At 45.1% G+C, this 21,585-nt stretch overlaps 2 protein-coding genes across 5 annotated transcripts in view; both read left to right on the forward strand.

Moving 5' to 3' along the window:
* Positions 1-21,534, forward strand: part of TMEM209 (transmembrane protein 209) — a 27,617-nt gene extending 6,083 nt beyond the window's left edge. For 3 of the 4 annotated variants that reach the window (XM_006031842.3, XM_025213495.1, XM_025213496.1), the window contains 11 exons: positions 864-1,099; positions 1,698-1,902; positions 3,991-4,166; positions 5,658-5,729; positions 7,709-7,805; positions 9,010-9,135; positions 9,653-9,750; positions 12,248-12,362; positions 12,472-12,569; positions 13,965-14,038; positions 14,910-21,534. In XM_006031842.3, coding sequence (XP_006031904.1) covers positions 864-1,099; positions 1,698-1,902; positions 3,991-4,166; positions 5,658-5,729; positions 7,709-7,805; positions 9,010-9,135; positions 9,653-9,750; positions 12,248-12,362; positions 12,472-12,569; positions 13,965-14,038; positions 14,910-14,964 — 1,352 coding nt within the window. In that variant the 3' untranslated portion in view covers positions 14,965-21,534. The remainder of the gene's footprint in view (positions 1-863; positions 1,100-1,697; positions 1,903-3,990; positions 4,167-5,657; positions 5,730-7,708; positions 7,806-9,009; positions 9,136-9,652; positions 9,751-12,247; positions 12,363-12,471; positions 12,570-13,964; positions 14,039-14,909) is intronic. The other variant, XR_003095921.1, reaches the window with a different exon arrangement.
* The window catches only part of LOC102379374 (putative cation exchanger C521.04c), an 18,486-nt gene continuing 14,298 nt past the window's right edge, over positions 17,398-21,585 (forward strand). The window contains 1 exon segment of the mRNA XM_014523764.2: positions 17,398-17,409. Coding sequence (XP_014379250.2) covers positions 17,398-17,409 — 12 coding nt within the window.

The raw sequence follows: 21,585 nt of genomic DNA on the forward strand, positions 1-21,585 counted from the left end.
CGCTAGCCGCCACGTGTGAATAATTTAGAACTGGCCAATAATGGGACTCAAATTAGCATACACATGGCGGGAACTATTTGCAACGAGCATTTATGTGCTGCAACAAAGAAATGCACCCTGCAAAGAAAGCTTCAAATTGGCAGGAAATTCTCCCTTGCACCGGGGGTTCTCTTTTGCAGCAGAAAACTCCACCGTGCAAGGAAGCTATAATTTAGCGGGGACAATTTAGCAGTGCCGAAGCACACACAAACAAAAATCACACTCTTTGGGTTGTGACACCTGACTATCCATTCTTTTCCCTGATTTCTTGACTGGGGCTTTGCTACCCCCATAGGGGCAAAGTATGACACTTTTAAATCTTGGTTTTTTTGGAGGGGTTGTTGTTGGGTTTTTTTGTTTAGGTTTGTTTTTTATTTCAGGGGGGAGGTTGGCCCAGTCTCAATATTAAGTGGACTCTGGTCCAGAAGCTGCCCCTCCCCCAGCCCCATGTTCCTTAGTGCAGGAAACCCTCACTATTTGCGGGTTCAGCATTCGTGGTTTCAGATATTCGTCCGTCCATGAATGGCTTCCTAAATACACTTAAGAGCTCTGCACTTGCTGCTGCCGGGCTCCTGCCGTCGCCAGAGCAGCCGTGCCCCCCACCAGCCACCGGGAGCACTGAGTTCAAGAACGCAGACGGCATTCATGAGCACAGTGCCTGATTCATGGATTTCGCCATTCATGGGGGATATGAGAATGTATCCCCCATGAATGGCAAGGGTCTCCGGAGGTATTGCGAAGAAATAACAACACTTAACCGAGACAAAAAAGGAATCCAGGCTGCTACTCCTTCCTTACTGATTCTGCTTTTCTTCTTACTGCAGCAGTACAAACAACTCCTCCACGAGAGCTGGTAGCAAAGAAAATCCCTCCTTCTACACCTTCTCCTCCAATCCAGGGTCAGAGTGTGCTGAGTTACAGCCCATCCCGTTCACCCAGTGCCAGCCCAAAATTCACTGGTTGCATCACTGGGTATAGTCCTCAGCTACATTCTCTGGCGGGCAGTAGCGGTTCCTACAGCGCTGTTGTGACCTACTCGCCAGGTAGCAACTATAGTAAGGTAATAACTATGACGGCTCTTGTTGGAAGAAGTTGGAATTTACTTGTTAGACCAGGGGTGGGCAAAATGCAGCCTGCGGGCCAGATGCAGCCTGCCAGGCCATTCTATCCGGCCCATGGGGCCCCTAAAAAATTTAGAAAATTAATATTTATCTGCCCTGGGCTGCCTGTCATGTGGCCCTCAATGGCTTGGCAAAACTCAGTAAGCGGCCCTCTGCCCAAAATAATTGTCCACCCCTGTGTTAGATTCTTTTAATGTACACTGTGGAACATGATTTTTGAATTGCCTAGATCCTTGTATATTTACACATTTTGCAAGATTGGAAATAGTATTCTGAGTTGAGTCACCCATTCTTCTTGATAACATTTTATATGCTTTTACACCATCTAACATGAAGTATGGCTCAGAATTTAAAGAAACACCTGAAACCTAAAAAAAAAATATGGAAGCCAAAGTAGCATCTAGTTTAGTAGCAGTTACCACTGCAATGACAACTTAGATAAATGGATGTGTAGATCAATAACTTGAATTTCTAACCAAAGTTAATTAGGATTCCAATCTTGTAAAATGGCACAATCATGCGTTCTGTTTCGTACAGGCATCTGGCTTCAGTCCCTCTCCTACTGGGTCGCCGTACCCCACCAGCATTGGACCAGTAGAAAGCAGTGGGCTGAGGTCTCGGTACCGTTCTTCACCAACACTATACAACTCCCCTACTGGCAAAGAAGACTACATGACAGAATTAAAATCATTAGACAGCTTCCTTCGAAGTGAAGAGGAGAAACAGCATCGAGTTCAGCTGGGTAAATAAATGACTGCAATGTTTCATAGATTTGCTCATAGATGTTAGGGGCTGGAAGGGACCTCTCGAGATCATCAGATCCAGCACCCCTGTGCTTGGGCAGGAAAGACTGCTGGGATCAGGTGACCCCAGCAAGGTGAGCATCGAGGCATTTTTGAAGATATCCAGAGTAGGTGGTTATACCACTTGGTGTGGCTCCCCAAATTCCATGGCACGCCTGTTCACGTGTGACAGCATACATGGGGTTGGGAAACGCTGTTCTAGCAATTTATGACCATTAGTCCTAGTCTTCCCCTGGGGAGCCCTGGTAACCAGATGTTCTCCCAGTCCCTGATATGAGCCCTTTATATATTGATGGGCTGCCACCAAGTCCCCTCTGAGTCTTCTCTTCTCCATGCTAAACAGGCCCATGTGTCTCAGCCCCTCATTGTATGGCCTGCTCTCCATGCCTCTAACCATATGCATAGCCCTCCTTTGGACTTTTTCAAACTTCTCCATATCCTTCCTGAAGTGTGTGTGGTGCCCAGAACTGGGCACAGTACTCCAGCTGTGGCCTCACCAAGACTGAGGAAAGTGGGAGGATGATCTCTTTCGTCTTGTGTGAGATGCATCAGTAGATGTATGCCAGTGTTTTGTTTGCTTTGCTGGCTACGACATCATATTAGTGGCTCATGCTCATTGTATGGTCTGTCAAGACCCCCAGGTCTCTTTTGGTTGTGGTGCTGGTAAGTGTAGCACTGCTGAGCCTGTAAGTGTGTTGTGGGTTGTTTCTCCCCAGGTGGAGCACCTTACACTTTTAAGTGTTGAACATCATCAGGTTTTGATCTTCCCACCTTGCAAACCTGTCCAGCCTGTATCCCCAGCTTATCCTCTAGTGTGACTGCAGTCCCCCATAATTTGGTGTCATCTGCCAACTTTGCCAGTCCACTTTTAACACCTGTGTCCAAATCATTAATGAACATGTTAAAAAGCACTGGTCCAAGTACTGAACCCTGAGGAATGCCACTAGTCACCAAGCGCCATGTTGACTCAGTTCCATCTATTATTACTTTCTGGGTCCTACCTTGGAGCCATCTCCCTAGCCACCAAACCGTTGAGTTATCAAGGCTGCGGTTCTCCAATTTTACCATGAGCGTGTCACGGGAGACCAAGTGAGTGGCTTTTTTGAAGTCCCAAGTATATGATGTCAACCTCATCTCCCTTATCCAGGCGACATGTTACCTGATCATAGAAGGAAATAAGGTTGGTCAGGCATGACCTGCCCACAACAGGGATTGAGGTCAAACTGATTGGCCTGTAATTCCCTGGATCCTCCTTCCTTCCCTTCTTGGACATGGGCACCACACTGGCCCTCTTCCAGTCTTCTGGAACCTCTCCCAAGTGCCACAAATTCTCAAATAGTTTTGCCATGGGTCATGTGATGACGTTAGCCAATTCTTTCTGCACTCTTGGGTGCAATTCGTCCAGTCCTGCTGACATTTAAATGTCCAGCCTCTCTAGAAGTTCCCTCATGAGATCTTCATCAACTGTTGGTGGGTGATCACCTCCACCTTGATCATCCTGTATCCTGTCAAGCAGCGTAGCACCCTTGGATTGGTGGAACACTGACCACGAAGTAATCGTTTAGGAGTTTGGATTTCTCTTAGGTGTCAGTTGACAGCTGTCCCATTTTGTTCAGCAGGGGTCCAGTGTTTCCCTTATTTTTTCTCTGACTTCCTAGGCATCTGAAGAAGGACTTTTTGTTGTTCTTAAACAGTATTTATTTAGTGATGGAAAAAGACGTAAAGAGCTATGTCTAGTAGGTATTCCGGCTCTTCTCGTGTATATCAGATAGATGCCAGTATTAGCGCAATCAACTCAAGCCATTGATACATACCTGCCTTTTTAACAGCTCTCTCAGGGTGCTTTTTGAAGTCTGATGAAGAATGAAGTCTTCCACTGAATAGATTAGAGGTGAAGCAAAGCTCAGTGAATTCTGCAGTCCTCTGCAGTACAGAAACTTGGGGAAACTTTTCTAGAGAATTTCTCTTCGCAAAGTTTGTTTGGCAGTAAACAGTCACTAACTATTTGTTTCCGGGGATAATTTCAGGGAGTTCAGATTCCAGCTCTCCTTCAAGCAGTCCGACATTCTGGAACTACAGCCGTTCCATGGGAGATTATGCACAGATTCTGAGGAAGTTCCAGTACCAGCTGGCCTGCAGGTCTCAAGCTCCATCAGCACACAAAGATGAAGCTGACATGAGTTCTAAACAGGCTGCAGAAGAGGTATATAGAAAACTGAAGGGAACCAGTAGGGGAAAAGATACAATTATGAATTTTAAAATAAATATACAAAGGCTTGGATATAACTCACATTCATGAGGTTGGAAAAATGCCATGGTACTGAACTGGCATCATATAGCTCAGGGTGTTGGTTGGATCCACCCTGCATAGCCATTCTGCAGGCCACTGGGTGTTTGAGGACATTGCCTGCTGCAGAATCTGGGACCCTTGGGGCCCAGTGGAAAGGGTAGTTGACAACAGGAGGGCGAGCGAGGGCTGATGCAGCCCCATTTGCCACTGACCCCATTGCCACCCCGTGTTGCAGCAGCCACACTGTGCTCCATGTCCCATGCAGAGATAGCACAGAGAGCATGCAGTGGAAATTGTAGCTTTGGTTCTGGCATGAGAAGCATGGTAAAAACCATAGCTGCACCACGGGCCCTGTGCTGGACTCGGAGATGCTGCTGCTGTTTGCACCATGGTCCAGATCCTGGCCTGGGGTGCAAGGTAAGTTTGCCACCCGGTACAATTCATAAGAAAGCTTTCTTTATGCGCACCAAACTCAAATGCAAACAGCTTATTTTGGAAATATGTTTGCCAGTAGAAAGCAATGCTGCTTTATACGGGGTAAAATAAATAAAAATGGACTCCTGACTTAGCACATCAGGATAACTGCCATGTGAAATTTATATTCATTTTGCAGGAAGTAGTGGAAGTCAGTAAATGCCCTTTGCCTTTTAACCCTTAACCATTTTGACCAGATCTTCACAAATATACTAACTGCATGGTAATATAAAATAAAACTTACTGCCTAGCTTTTTGAGACTAGCAGTTAAACATCATCTTCATAATTCCTGTTGTTGAATAACTTTTGTCTGCCATTTTATACTATGGATAACTTTTTAGATTTATGAGTGTCCTCTTAACTGGTATGTAGTATCTGAAGAAGCTAAACGTACAGCAAAAGTCTTGCATACATATACACTCACAGAATTCTGAGAAACAAGTATACTGCACATAAGAAATTAATTTATAATTGGGTCAGATAATAACATTTTCATCCCTTTTCTCTACTTCACACACTGATTCCTTTCCATCAAGATGCATCTTTTAGAAATCCTACTAGCTTAGACCAATTTTATACTAATACATGTAGCTAAAGGAATTGAAATAGTGCACTTAGAGTTAGTACATTTAAGTTAGTTATACAATTCACATAATATATCAAATGTGTCTATATATCTATATCTATCTATAGATAATGCGTCTCTGATTTGAGTAGCCTATAAGGTGCATCTCTACCCTACCTTCTCCCTTACCATATATCCTGTGGTGTATGACCATTCTAAAACCTCCAAGGTTTAATGTTTGTTGTAATTAATTTTAAAGATTGCCTAGCTCCTTTAAAAAGACAAACAAACCCTTCTTGGTATTCAGTCATTTTTTGAGACCTTTGCAATAAGGCTTTTACATTCTGTAACTCTTTTTGCATAGGTTTGGGCAAGGGTAATGATGAATCGACAACTGCTTGATCACATGGACTCCTGGACGGCTAAATTCAGAAATGTAAGTATTAGCATTGCTCTTTAGAGACTAAAGCTTCAGTGCTTTTCCCTTGTTTCTACAGAACTCCCCTTTAGTAAAAGTGAGCAAATCGGCATTTGCACAATTTTAATAGGAATCAACTTGATAGATTTTAATAATAACTTAATGATCTTTGATTCTGAAGAAAACTATTGCTTTTGATTTGAATGTATTATATGAGAATAGGTACTGCAAAATGGAAAAATACCAAGCTGCCACAGATGCTAGGAATAATTCCAGAGTGTGTTTGAGGATTAGTCTGTGCTCACACAAGTACAGACTAACATACAGCATACTTGCAAGACAGCTGCTAAGGCACACGTTCAACCTGAACTCGTGCACTTATGACTTCTCTGTTTTGATGACATCCTGAAAACTTCAGATTGTAAAGTTCAGCCACGTTTGAGTTACAAACAGAAAGATCTTAAAATGCAGTGAAAACGGTCAGACTTGTTTTTCCTCTTCCTCAACTCAAACCGATGACTCAGTTTTCCTCAAATATTACAAAATTGTTCACCTGGACTCAGCATAAGCTTGGAAAATTCCAGCCCAAAGGTTGACTTTTTCCAAAAGTTCAAAACAGCTGAAAAATGCTAAAATCCAAATATAATAGCACAGTGCTGTAGCAAATGCAGATTTAGTTGCACTTTAATGTAAAATAAATAACCTACTGTCAGTTTGCATCTTGTTGTAGATCACAGCATCCGTGAGGAGTGTCGTTTTTAAGCCAGTTAGAAGAGCAGTAAAAACTAAGTAAACGTTATTTGATGGAAGAATAGATTGAGTCAGGAGAAGACAGGGCTATGGGAGGATTTGATAGTCTTCAAAGACAGAAAGTGTTGTTTTAAAGAGGATGATGATCAACTATGGGTTTAAATTTCAACGAGAGAAATTGAGGTTGGATATTAGAAAGAATTTTCTCACTGTGTGGGTGGTTAAGCACTGGAACAGATTATATAGAGAAGTTGTGGAGTTCCCATCATTGGAAGTCTTTTAGATGCAGGTCATAACTATTTGGCTAGGATGGTTTACAAGCCGATGTTCCTGCTTTGAGGAGGAGATGGACTGAATGACTTCTGAGATCCCTTCCAGCCTTTTTTTTTCCATATTTTTATGATTATGATGAATATCCTCCATATTCAGTGGTGGATAATGACGTGCAGATGCTGAGGAAGTCTGGCTGATCCGTTGGTCTTGAGTCCCATCAGCACACAAGTATCATAAATGAAATTCCTTCAGAGCACTTCTTCCTTCAAAACAGATGTCAATTTATGCGTTCACATGTCCATAACTTACCTGTTCATGGATGACTTTCTGCATGTTCATAGCATCTGAGCTGTATTAATAAGAGCATCACTTGCAAATCAAGGGAAATGATCCTGCTCCTGCATTTGGCACTGAGGACGCCTCACTTGGAATACTGTGTCTAGTCTTAGGCACTGCAATTTACTTTGGATATTAGGAGGGACTGTCTCACTATGCGGGTGGTCAAGCATTGGAGCAGGCTAACTAGAGAGCTTGTGGAATCTCCATTCTTGAAAGATTTAAGAGCAGCTTAGATAAACAGTCATCTAGGATGATGCAGGGATGGTCCTGCCTTGAACAGGGAGTTGACTAGATGGCCTCCAGAGGTCCCTTCCAGCCCTACTTTCTATCATTTTATGATCTCTTCCAGCTATCCAAAAAGCCCCTATCTTGATCTAGAGATGTTCTCTAGTCTAGATGTTTCTCGTTGAACTCTTTGACATTTTTTAGAAGGGACTAAATAGTTGTTCAAGCCCCTACCTTAAAGTGATGCTCTGCTAATACAATAACATTATTTTTTTTCCCTCTTAGTTGCATTTATTGTTCACCTTCTTACTTGCAGTCTTCCCAGTAATGAAGATACTGCTTTGAGTAAGTTAGCATCTCGTAGGTATTCTTGTTACTTCTGACCTTTTCACTGTCTCTGTTTCTCCTAGTGGATTAATGAGACTATCTTAGTGCCACTTGTACAAGAGATTGATTCTGTGAGCACTCAGCTGAGAAGAATGGGATGTCCAGAGTTGCAGATTGGAGGTATAGATATGCTGCAATTCACTTGGTTTGGCTTCCTTGATTACATGGGGTAAGAGCCACCCCACCCTACCCTCCCACAAAGCATCCTCCCATTGTACCATGCCACGCTGCACTATGGGCCCTGAAACCCCCAACTGCCAGCTCCCTGGCCCCTACAGAGTGGAAGCTGGAGGAAGATGGTGAGCCTGGAGCCCATGGCAAAAGCAGCAGCTGGAACAGTTGGGGAATAGTGCCCAGGTGGGGGCCCATGGACCACAATTTAGCCCCTCAGGGGCTGTGCGTTGGACACCCGTGCCTTATAGTAGCTATATTTGGGGCAGTCTGCTTGTGTATACAGTCTTACTCTTTGGGCTCTTTGCAATAAAGCTGCACTGTGCTTCATATAAGGCAGGAGTTGGCAACATATGGCCGTGGGCTGGATCTGGCCCACGGAGCCTGTATCCAGCTCATGGAGCCTCAGGGTTTTGCCTGTGTGCACACTGGGGCTGGGCAGCTTCCAGCTGTGTCAGGACTGCTGCAGCTTCTCCCCCTTCCCCCAGCTGCAGCACAGGCATGGCTTCCAGCCAGCTGGGAGCTACTTGCAGCTGGGACGCAGAGGTAGGGGCAGGAGGGAAGCAGGGAGAAGTGGCAGAGGCATGGATGGATCCAGTTTGCAGCTGTTTGGCCCCAGAGCAGCTCCCCACCCAGCTGGAAGCTTTACTTGCAATGCAGCTGGGGAGCAGGGGGTGAGAGAAGGAGCAGCACAGCCCTGCCTCTAGCTGCCTGGCCCTGCCGCTGATGTGCTGCCAAGGCCACCCAGCCCATGTTTTAAATGTCAAACAGTCATCTCTTAACCGATGGTTCCTTGTACTGTGTACTGGGCTGTACTTAGACTCTCCAAGCCCTTTGCAAAAGGCACCATCTTCCTTTACGTTCACAGTGTCTAGCAGTTTTTGTAAGCCATGAAAACATAAAGGACAACACAACAACAAATCTTGCTCCCACTGAAGTTAGTTCCCTGGGAACAGAATTGGGCATTCGGGTAACATGAGTAATCAGTCACACAGTGTGCCAGTTATTCTTGGGACCTGTCCCCACAGTGCAACAAGCAAGCTAGCTGAAGAAGATACTGCCTCTTGGTAACTGTTATTACCTGGGTAAAGGAGCCTGTTCAGTGTTTTGCAGCAGCCAGAGATCACGTGTGCTGTCTCTTTTTGTCTTCCAGAAGCCAGCATTAGCAGTCTGAAACAAGCAGCTCTCGTTAAAGCTCCACTTATCCCCACACTGAACGCTATAGTGCCGTACCTGGACCTTACTCCAAACCAGGAGTATTTGGTAGAAAGGATCAAAGGTAATTTGTCATCGTGCAGACTTAAAAATGTGCTTTGTCATAATTTCCCTGTGTCAAGTATTAGCGATTATCATGTCTGTCAGCAACATTTGAACTTGAGTCTCGGCAGGTAGATGAAAGAGGCTGTTTTTCTAATAGCGGAAGTAGGAAGTGGAAAATAAATTTCTACTTTTTTTTTTAATCCTGATTTAATGGCAGGCGATCTTCACATAACTTTCAATATGCTCTAAAAACAGCTTTGCCTCATTCACCTTTTGCACGTGTGCTTTGAATACTTGGATTTATTTTTTTTTCATTACCTTTTCCTACCCTGCCTTAATTACAAGTAAAATTAAGTTGCCAATTTATGTGTCTTTGAAAATCTAGTGAAGACTTTTAAAAATCTTACTGTACAAGTGTGGTAGTTGTTTGTATCGTTGTACAGGACCATAGGTGATGCATGGTATCTAATACTGACATCAGAGGTTGCTTCCTTTAACTTCTTGCCCTGTGATAACTTCATACCTTTTTCCTTTAGAGCTTTCTCAAGGAGGCTGCATGAGTTCGTTTTGTTGGAATAGAGGTGGGGACTTCAAAGGCCGTAAATGGGATACAGATTTGCCCACTGACTCTGCTGTAAGTTTGCACAGTTTGGCTTGGTATGATGTTAACTGTTAAAATGCATTATTTTGTGGTGCCAGTGGTAAGAATAGGAGGCAGAGATGCAGTATGCAGATCCTAAATCCCACTTGCTTTACTTGGCTAGTCCCATTGCACTCCATGGGATTACATAGGAGAATAATGTAAACTGGATGTAGCCCCAGATAGACCATGAAAATGCTATTGCATATCTTAATCCAGTGTCAATTCCTTATTTAGATGCAGCTGAAAATCCTGTCAGAGAGTTGTGTGGGGTCCAAGCCTGACTCATTCTGTCTTCAGTACAGCAGCTGTTTTACCACACTGAGAAACAATTAATGATTAAGTAAAACTTCTGCATTCAAATAACTCCTGGTACAAGGAAAGCCCTTCATCTTGATTAAATGACTAATTCCCTTCACCAGAGCAGGTGGCAAATTACAGAGTTGAGAGAATAATAAATGTGGATGAAGTGGACTCTCTGCCTCATGCCCATTAGTTGAATTGTTTACTGTGAAAATCTGTGTGAACAGCTCAGAGAAGGAATACATCTCCTAGTGAAAGAAGGACTTGGAGTGCTGCTCCTCCCAGTCGTCCGAAACATTTTTCATCATAAATGACACGTACATGAAAGTTCAGATGAAGCAGCTCAAAGGTGGGAGAGGGGCACAAAATAATCTAAGACGTAGAAAATAAGCTTTACAGGATGAGATTTTAAGGTGCTCAACTTCTTCAGCATGTTGAGTAGAAGGCTATGAAATGATTGTAATCACTTTGTAGAGGTACCCACACCTGGAGCAGAGATGAGGTAGCAGGAGGCTTTTTCACCTCGCTGAGAAAAGCATGAAATATATGTTTGAATGCTGGACAGAGTCATCCCAGGGAAAGGGCTGGATTTCTTAGCTATGCAGGTTATTAAGCAGCGGAACAGCCATGACTTTCTAAGTCTTTCAGCCGAACTTATAGATAGCCTTTTAAAAGATACACCTTAATCCATCTTGTGGGAGAAATTCACAGCCAGAGTGTACAAGGGAAGAAGGCTACATGGCTGTGATTGCCAGAAAGGACCAGCTGTCAGTCTTGTTCTTGATGGGCCTTGAGAAAAGAGTAGTGTGCATTGCCCAGTGTGCTTGTTAACGCCTGGAGCTTTGCAATAGGATGGCAATTAATAACGGATTCCAGGTTTTCCGGGTGTTAAACCGCTCTCTGCAGGGGGAAAGAAAATTCATCCCTCCACCCCATTGCACAACAGGCCAGATATATTCTGCTACTTTTTTTCTTTCTTTGAAGCATCAGGGTTTGACCACATTTTGCTTATGAATTCAGGGTCATACAGATCATCTTGGAGATGTTTTGCCTTCCTCTGTAACATGGGGGATGGGTCACGTGCTGGGATCATCTGGCATACCCTGCCGTTGCCGGAGCACCTTGATGGCACTTTGGTTTCTCCTATCCTCTGCCTCTGGGAGGCAGTTCAGTCGGCTGAGGATTGAATTGCTTTTGTCTGACTGAAGCCTTTTAGCTTAATATAGGTCCATATAGGTGAAATGTAAGCATCCAACTAGATGCTGCAGTGGTCCCTTCTGACCTTAAACCCCTGTGGCAATGAATTAAAAATACTTGTCAGAGAATTGACCCACTGAATACAACCTGAGTACAAAAAATCACTACTAGCTCTCTGACCCGAATCTGCAAGGGAAGATGCTTTGCACCCATACCCTGAACCAAGTGGGAATCTGCCAGCTATCAAGGGGAAGCCCTCGTTGACACAAGGCCAAAAAAATCCTGGAATTCAGCCTGTCTTTTCTTTCCAATACCAATCAGAGGAGATTTGCATTGAAGAGACTATCATGAAGTCCTAAATATCTTGTCAGTCTAAACTTCTCGCTTCATATGTAGACACCCAAATGAGTTACTAGTCTAAAAATATAGTGAAAATTTAAAAAGGAAGGAGCCACTGGTTCTAGTAATCTTCCTCGGGGAAAGGGTAGAGTTGATCAGATTGCCAGGCTTTTTTTTGCAAAACACTTGCCTCCAGGAGTTTACAGAAGTGCAGTTGTTTTAGCTCTGTCTGCGTAAAGGACACCCTCACAAACGGTGATGGAAGGGGATTGAAATAAATGAGTGATTTGTGGTCAGTATTTGCTACTGAGTTTTGAGATGCCAATATGAAAACACCGTACACATGAACCTGGACGTAGCACCTGACATACAGAAGTGATCTGTCCCCATTGTGACCGATATTTCGTTCAGAAGGCAAATGAAACTCAACATCTTGCTTCAGTATTCAGACCCGTGCAGTGCCTTGGTTTAAATGCTAGATTGTCTTGCCCCTTTGAAATTTGCCTGGTTAAATCACAAATGCAGTAAAGCCACCCACTCTCAGATTCTTTAATTAGTAAATGAGCCTATTAAAGATTAATCACTTTGTTGTTGCACTTAGCTCTACAGTCTCATGGGAGCAACATTGTGTATTTTTGCTTTTTCCTCCCAGATCATTATGCACGTATTCTGCACTTACCTTGACTCCAGGCTGCCACCTCATCCTAAGTATCCTGATGGCAAAACGTTTACCTCTCAACACTTCGTTCAAACACCAGATAAGCCAGGTATTGGCGTTCTTGTATGGCTTGTATCCATTTGCATAGGTGGCATTTACTGCTTGAAGCATGATGTAATGCTCAAGTCCATGTTTTCTCTCAAACTTTTCCTTCACAGACATTTCCAATGAGAATGTGTTTTGCATCTACCAAAGCAGCATCAACCCTCCCCACTATGAGCTTATCTACCAGCGCCATGTCTACAACCTGCCCAAGGTCTGAACATGTTGGCTTTCTTCTGATACTCAAGAAGACCATGCGCTAGCTGAACACTGGCTCAGGGATTGGCAACCTCTTGCACACATGCCAGAGCGTGGTGCACACAGGCATTTTGGGTGGCTCGTGCGCCTTGGGGCAGACTGCAAGGAAGAGGCTGGGGCTGCAGTGCCACAACAAGGATTAGGCCCCTTGTAGCTCCCCCACCATCCTCTTGGAGGCACGCATACCCCCACTTCTGACAACAAGAAGAGCTAGGGCTCTGCAAACCCCAGTGCAGCTGCTTGCACCCTTGCTGCCACCTGCCACGAGCAGCCTGGGATCCATGGCAAGCAGCAGGGGCCTGTCCAGAGCCACACCGGCTGTGGCAGATAGCTGGGATGCTGCAAGCATCTGCCCCAGGGTCGATGAAGCCCTGGCCCAGCTTGTTGCTAGCAGCAGGTGCATGCATATCTGGTTCAGATGGGAGGGAGCTGTGAGGGGCCTGATCCTTGTTGTGGCAGCACAGTCCTGGCCTCCTCCCTGCCACCCACCCTGAGGCATGCATCCACCACTGGCAATGAGCCAGGCCGGGGCTTCACGGCCCCTGGTGCAGCTGCTTGCACCTCCCAGCTGCCTGCTGGAGCCAGCCCCAGGCTCTGGGCAGGCCCCTACATCTTCAAGTAGTGGTTGTGGGTGTTACTGGCACTCTGGCCAAAAATGTTGCCACCCCTTGCTCTAGCTGATCTTAGCTACTATATTTTATTGATTAGTCAATTTTATTGAGTAGGGAACTTGTCTTTGGACTATCTGAGAGCTTAGCACAGAACAAAAATATGACCATGATCTAATGCTAGCATGTGGCCTATTACTAAAATGTGCTGTTAACATAAAGTGCCTGAGTAAAGTACCTAAGTGATACCTTCCCCTGTTACACATACATTATTAAAGGAATATGTTTAAAACAGGTTAGCTAAACCAGTGTTCTGTTCTGATTCCCTGGTGGCTGCCTCTTAATTGCAGGGGCTAGCGCTGGGGAAACGTCTCGTTAAGCTGAACCTCTGCTCCATATTCATAAATACAGTCTGACCAAACCTGGGACCCTTGTAGAAAGGAATGAAAATTGTTTCAGCCTTTAAAATAAATGAAGGTCATAATCCACCCTACAAAATAATTTCATGTGGTGTTTACCTAAGTGAAACAAGTGAACAGCATCCCAAAACTAACTTGATTCCTGGAGGTTTGCTTTGACAAAGATGCCCCCAAATGCCATTTTGTAACAGTGCAGGGCACCGCTATGCCGAAACTTCGGACAGGAAACGAAAGCTGTTAAATTAGAAATTAGGCAGAGTGCTCAGGCTGAATATTTTATATGTGACATAATCTTCACCCTCTCTTCTCCTTCTGTGGATTCAGGGCAGAAACAATATGTTCCATACCTTGCTAATGTTCCTGTACATCATAAAGACAAAAGAATCTGGAATGCTTGGGTAGGTATTGAGTGCTGTTTCCCTGCACCTCATGCAGACTCTGAACAGAAACTTTTCAAGCTCCCAAAAAGCAGTTTAGCTCAAGCTCCTGCATCAGCAATCTGTAATCGTCATTGACTCCACTCAAAGAACATTGAGCATCCGTTTTCTTTCTGCCTCTCCCGACGTTGCTGGCTATCCCCCCTGAGCTTATGTTATAAAGCTCAACCTAATTTAAAATGTGCATTTCTAACAGTAATACAGATATTTTGTTCTTCTTTTCCAAGCATCAGATTAAGACAAGGGCCTCCTTTGATCTTGGGTCTAAATCTGTACCTCCAGAGCCTGCCTCCATTTTCACTTAGTTTCCAGTGACTGTTAAAAGTTTGCCGTTCAGGATGACCTCTTCAAGCACAAGAGCTCTGAACTGAACTGCCATGGAGAAAATTCAGCTTCTTTCTTCCAGAAAAGATTAATTCATGGCAGAGACTGAAATATGCTACTTAGAAGCATAAGGGAGCTGGTTTTTACCAAGCAAGTTAACTTCCTACAGAAATCTGGGATAGGAAATCTTAAGTTTGGGGAGTCCTAAAGAGTGCCAAATGGATTAAGCAAGGACAATTAGCTCCTCTTTGAAATAAAAGTAGACTTTTTATTGAAAAACTTCTTAAATTCATGCAGGTATTCATGTGCATAACAAAAAAAAAAAAAAGAGTTTTCTGCTGCTTCAGTGTATGGTGGAGCCTGCTAGGGAACGCTGTCTTCTGTGTACTAAATGACTGGCTACCTCTGCCCTGAAATAAATATCATTTATAGATAAGCATGGTTATTGTCATTGCTCAGGTATCTCTGTTTTTGGATTTATATCTTTTATTATCATCTCTCTTTACAGGCGAGTAAACCTTGGCTTATCAGGAGTGAATGTTTTGTGGATTTTTGGAGAATAATACCTCTGTTTGCTGTAGCTGGCCTCCAGCTTAAATGTAAGAAACACCTCTGCCTCTGCGAAGATAACTGAGCAGCTTAAATACACTCGTTGCCTTGAACATAGACTTGCTGTGGGACAAAATTCTTACTTATCTCTGCTTTGTGGACAGAGGAGATGTTTACATTTCATATTTTGTTCTTGTGAGAATATACTTTTTTTTTTTTTAATAATTTGAGCATGGAAGTGCTCCGAGTCGCTGTGATTCCACATCCGATGCCTCTCTACCAGTTCCTGCCTTGAAGAAACACACTTGACAAGCCTCAACCGTTCTTTTAACTGAGGTGCTTTTCAGAGCTCATTGCTGTGGCTACTTCAGTTAGATACAGCCCCCCACACCAGCAATTACACCTGGTGAAGGCAGGATCCTGCAGTGCGCCTGGGACTGCCCAGCTACGGGTGTACATTGCTGTTGATTTCTACTGCGGTGCAAATGCAAGATCCACGAGCTCCAGCGGAGGCCGCTTGGTAACCAGATTTCTCTCGTGCTCAAGATGTTCAGAGAATCTGTTTGTTAATTAACATCTTTATCGTATCTTATCAGAGAGGTTCATGGCCACCCTCGCAGGTGCCCCCGTACGCAGGATTTTTCTAAGACCGCCACGTTTCTAAGGTGACTGTCCTGGAGAGAGAAATGAAAGGAAGCCTCACACCTAACTCACTAGTCAGGCTTCACTGGTTTGGATGGCTCTCAAAAGAACTGAGGTGCCTTTTAAACTTGACTTTTTTTTTTGAGTGCAGTGACACATGACTTGAGCGCAGATGCTGTGGTATCCCAGCTTCGGTTACTTTTTTAAAACTTTTTTTTTATTTTATTTTTTTATTTTATTTTATTTTTTTTTTAATTTAAAGCTCTCACACTGGTGTTTCGGCTACTAATCCTTGATTTTTTTTCAGGGATATTTCTCTGAGATGTAAAAACCGGTCCGGAATGGAAAGGGGTCTCTTACGTGCTTCAGGGCACTTTAGGATGCTTACATGAGGATATTCCTAGGAGTGCAGGTGTACATTCTGGTCCCAGTTGATCTTCATTGCTGGGAATTTCTCTTTAACCGAGAGAACTAGGCACAGCTTGGCTGGGAAATGGTCACAAAGCCTCCTGCTGTTCCCTCCTCTGGCGCTGAGAGTGATCACCTACAAGCAAGAATCAAACTGGCGACTCGATCTCCTGTCTTGCTTTTGGGTGCCACATCACCTGGTTGGATCATCAAATCAGCACCCATGTCATGTGCAAGATCTGCTCCCTTTACTAGAAGCTTATATGATGATGGATGGGGATATCCTGGCTTTGGACATAACCCAATGTGGTGTTCGACAGTTATCTAAGCAGTTGTGCGTAACGCAAGCTAATTGCTTGTTAAAAAACCAGTTTGGAAAAAAACAAACAGGTGCTTAAATGTGTGTCAAGGTGTGTTCCTAAAGCCATTGAAATTCCTGGTGAAACAGGAAGTTTTAAAAATGTGTAGTTTTTAACTTTTTATATTAGGGAGGATGTATTTCAGAAACCCTCTGGGAGGGGTCTTCATTCACTCCTCTGAAGTGTGAGTTTATAACAGGTGTGCCCACTTAGTTTTACCCATCAGCTCACGCTGGCCAGGAAATCCGGGCATTTTAATGTCACTCCAAAGTGTAAAAACACTGAAATCCTGCCAAAAATATTCATCAAGGGTTCATTAAATGTGCTGCCTGGATAAACATGTGCAGAGCATACAAAACCTGAATGAGCTGTACTGTGACTTCATGTTCCTTGTACCATGTTTCCATTTTTGTATGAACTGGATTGCCTGCGTACACAAGCAGTTAGAAAGAACAGCGTTGGCATTTTCCCTGTGCTCAGTCTTGTTACCATTCATTTATTGTTTTGGGCAGACACCTGGCGTTTTTTAGCATCAGCTGGATCCCTGTTTGTTGTGGGGCCTACAAGTTGTTGCACACAATACTTTTGCCAAAAAGTTGGGATCGTTACTTGGAGATCGGACTGTTAAGAAAATGTTTGACTCAGTGCCTATATTAAACAGGGCTGCCTTGTTTAAACACTTGTGTGGTTTTTGCGCAGTAACAACATCTGTTGTCCATGTTGATGAGTTGTGGACTTATTCCCCCCGTCATGCCGTTTACTGTCAGATTTGCATGAGAGTTGATCTGCAGTAACAAACCATTGACCTTCAGTGCGATGGGCTGCATGGCTCCAGTACCGGAGTTTGGGTAGCACATTTTAGTTAGGGCCGATAACAGAACTGATGAAATTTGGGGCCTATGTATTGGAACCCTTTTGCAAAGGTTTTGTACGAAGCGAAGGGGGTATATTGTAGTGAGTTGAACCAGTAAAGTGACTTCATGTAGCCCACTTTGCTTCCTGGTTTAACTTAATAAAATAAAGGCCTCATGCGGTAACATGTATCTGAGGGTAGAGAGTAGTTTTAACATTCACCTTCCATCCTGGAGGATGGCACAGCCAGCAGCATTCGGTGGCTGCAGTTTTAAATCATCTAGTGTAAAAACATTTGGTGGGTTCCTTTGAACCTGGGGATTATGTCTTCTCCTCCTACGGCCACTCAATAGTTTTGTACAAGTGCTATGCTGCTGGAAGCAGAACTCAGTCATTCAGGTTTTAAACCCAAATAAAACGACTTCACCCAAACAAGTTCTTTATACAGGTATATCAGGGCTGACACCTTGTCCCTGAGATGTCTTCTTGAAGGCAAGAAAACAAACTAGTGTGAAAAAATACAGAAAATAAAGGACGTTTGTGATCCAAGGTGTAAGGGAAGATGCCCCGGTTTTTATAGCACTTGCCACTGGTCCCCTGGAAGTGCCTGCTACCTGCAGAACAGTGACTGCTCTAACACTAGAACTTGGTTTTGTCAGTAAAGGTTTCCTGCTGCAAGGTGTGGCACTGAACATAAAGAGCTTAAACTACTGTAGTGACTTGCAGCCGCAAACTTGATTTGAAGGCAAGAGGGTGTGGCCATCCTCCGAGTCCGTCTCTCCCCCCCATGTTAAATGGGGGGAAAAAACCCTTGCCTTGGACCTGAGTAAATACAATATGAACAGGACATCGTCTTAGTTACACACATGGTTCCCCTCCAGTTCCTAGTGAATGGGTGTCCAGCCCCGAAGTAAATGCATCTTGGCTCTTTGGCGGTAACCTCAGGAAAAGGCGGCCAACACAAGAATGGCTTTGGGACAAATTTACGTCCTTTGCGTGGTCTCCTTCACCTCGCGTCTCAAGATCTTTGCCCATGATGCAGCTGTAGCCACCTGCTATCTAACACAGGCTCGGGTTGTATTAAACACTTGAGCTGTATTGAACACTGCATGTATTAAACGCTGCTCGTCTTCCTAGGCTGAGCTGCCTGGAGGGCTGGCTCTGTCTCGTACGTTTGAAAAACACCTTGCCTTGGAAAGCCAAACAACCAGACGTCCCCATGACCTAAGATGGAGCGGGGTTCTGCGCTGTTTAGTGCCTTTGCTGTGAATAAAGCCTCCAACTCCAGTAGGAGAAACACATCTCACGTGCATGCTGACTGCTTCATTCAAAATGTATCTCGCTGCGTCCTGACAGCCTGTCCCAACGGTTGGCCCGCGCTTAAAATACTTTGTTCACCTCTTACTGAGCCATGTTCAAAACCTTTGCTCCCGTCTTCCCTTCGCATTGGGAAGAGACAGTATTCCTGTCATCCGCTCGCGCAAAGCTAAAGAAGGGAAACAGTGGGTGCATCTACACGTTCAGTAATGCGCAGTGGCTGTTATGCATTCAATGTACTTGCAAAAAGAAGTAAATGCGCAGTAGGCTGCCCTACTGCGCATTAGTGCGGTCATGTTTTGTTCATAATGGTCAATGCGCAGTAGACTAATGCGCATTAGTGTAATAGTTTTTGCTGTGCTGTGCAGCCAACCAGTCTATGTGCATTAAGTGTCTCAGTTTCTAGGGTCAGAAGGGACCTGAACAGAACTTTAAGTCTGACCCCCTGCCCTGGACAGGAACGAGTGCTGGGATCATAATACCCCAGCCAGATATCTACCCAACCTCCTCTCGAAGACCCCCCAGGTCATGTAGAGTGACCCCTACACTCACCTACAGTGTTTTGTCTTTGTCCAGGATTTAATCCCTTTGAAAGGAAAACATCTGCTAATAATACACCTGTTTTTTTCACATGTTTCCTTCTAAGAAAGTCTATCTAGATGGTCTTATTCACCAGCCAATTTCTGGTACCACTATTGGACTTACTAGACAGTACTCAGTGGGCACGTCTACACGAGACACTAAATGCGCAGTAGACTCATTCTAGTGCGCATTAGTGCATCTAATGCGGCAAAAGCTGTGCTATTGCGCTAATGTGCAGTAGAATGAGTCTAGTGCGCACTAGCATCACTACAAAGGTGTGCACCAGTGCTACTGCGCAGTAGTTCGGTAGAGTTAGTCCCTGTTTTATCCCAGAGCTAGTACCTGTGTATGGAGTTAGTACCTGTTATCACAGGTACTAAACATGCCATAATTATGGCACATTAATGCACATGTAGACATGCCCAGTGTCCCATGCTTATACTACCTGTAAATGTTTTCCCCCAAATCATTCATTTTTTTCCTGACTCAGGAGTGGCGTCCACACGCAGTCTGGATTGCACGTGGAAAGCCATTCTGTTTTTTCGAGAGGGCTGTAGCATACGTTGGAATAGAAAAATTGAATCTGTCCCTGTAAATGTGAGGACAATCGACCCTGGTTGGAGCCATGAAATACTCTTAGTAATATGCAGCCGCCGTATAGAGCTATACATGCCTCTCCACGGATTGCATGGACCAAACGTATCCCTTGCTTTGAGTCACGCTACTGATGAGCTTGCCCCCGTCTGCTCCATCAGAGCTGTGACCAGAGGAAGGAGTGACGGCAACAGGGATCCCTGGCTGCCTGCAGCCCCCTCTGTAGTGCTGCTAAGCCGTGGTACAGCGTTGCAGCCAGCCCCAAAAGAGCTGCCATATCCCAGCCGGTCTATAGTCTGACACCGCTCAGCATCCATAGCTCACGTGTTGGAAGCAGCAGGCCCCGTTGGCCCTGTGAAATTCCAGGTGGCAGAAGAGTAAAAAATCACAACCTTCTCAATGGCCACAGATTTGCTACGGTACAGGCTCCACCTGCTGAAACCCAGAGGCAAGATGATGTCGCCACCACTGCATCGACCTCTCTGCTCTCGCGTTGTCCCTTTCTTCTCGTCTGGCCACATTGGGAACGATCCCTCTTTGCTCAGCGCATCGCGTAGGGCTCTGGTTGGACGGTAGCAGCGTGATTATTAACAATCAAGTCTCACGTTTCAATAAGATGAAGGAGTTGAGACCTGAATCCTCGCTCTGCTTCTCTCCTTCTTCCTCCGCATGGCAAACCTTGCATTTATTTTCTTTCTCTCCCCACATTTTGCACCAGGATTTGGAACTAGGTAAAATCTGAGTTGGCTCATACCCCACCCGACATGCGCTGTTGGCAACCCGGGTGAAGGAGGCGTTTAAAATCCAGGGTACACGTCTGCTTCGTTCCCTCTCGTAGTTCAGCACGCTCAAGTCTCATCCCAAGGACCAGAGACAGGAAGGAGGGGTATCGTTTGATCCTCTGCCACCGATCCCCATTGCAAAGAAGGAGGAAACGGATATTTTTATGATCACAAAACAGCGGAGAGAGACACTGGGGCATGAATCCTGCATGTCTATTCATAGGTTAAAAGGGCTGGAGGATTTTATGGCTCAATGGGTGCGCCTACAGGAGATGTTTAACGTGCAGTAATAACACTATGCAGTAGTGTGCTGGGCAAAAACTGCTAATGCACTACTGCACAATAGTATTAGGTTACTGCACAGTAAGTGTCACTAAAAACCGTGCACCAGTGCTACTGCGCAGTAACCGGACTTGCTGTGTATTCAGTTAGTAGTTCATTACACAAGCACTAAATTAAATGCACAGTAACGACAGCGCATTAATGAACGCGTAGACGTGCCCACTGCGCATTCAGGAACGTCAGGTGCTCGCTACGGTCAGACGTGAGCGTGTTAGGAGTTCGGGCCAATGCTGCACCAGACCTAAATGCATCCCCACCCTGCCTGGGAGAAGCACGCAAGGTTAGCACGATTTAACATGTTATCCATGAATATTGTTAAAGAGTCAGACCTGGGAGCCTGGTTTTCATGGCCTCTCCTACAGCAGACGCAGGTGACCCAAGCCCAGGGTAGCAAGGGGCTGCTGGGCTGGTGGGGGCTGCCCCTTCCTTTCCTGCTTGTCCTCAGCTCCAGCTGTTTCCCCCATGGACTCCCAGCCCTGGCAGCTCCAGCATTTAGAAACGTCCAACTCCCAGCCCGAGCTCGTTCATCACCAGTCACGTCCTTTCGCTCGGGCCAGAGACCTGGCAGGGGGTGGGGGTGCTCATTGCCCCCCTCCCCTGCTGCTGCCTCCCCCAGCCCGGTGTCTGCATCACGCATCCGGTGGGCTCGCGTGGAGACACCCCCCTTGCAGCGGGGACGTGCGCCCTGGCTCTTCCCCGGCGCTGCGGAGGACGCGCCCCAGCTGTGCCGGCCGGCCGGGGCGGGGCGGGGCGAGGC

Source organism: Alligator sinensis, unplaced genomic scaffold (assembly GCF_000455745.1).
Source record: "Alligator sinensis unplaced genomic scaffold, ASM45574v1 scaffold888_1, whole genome shotgun sequence".
In the NCBI taxonomy this organism is placed as follows: domain Eukaryota; kingdom Metazoa; phylum Chordata; order Crocodylia; family Alligatoridae; genus Alligator; species Alligator sinensis.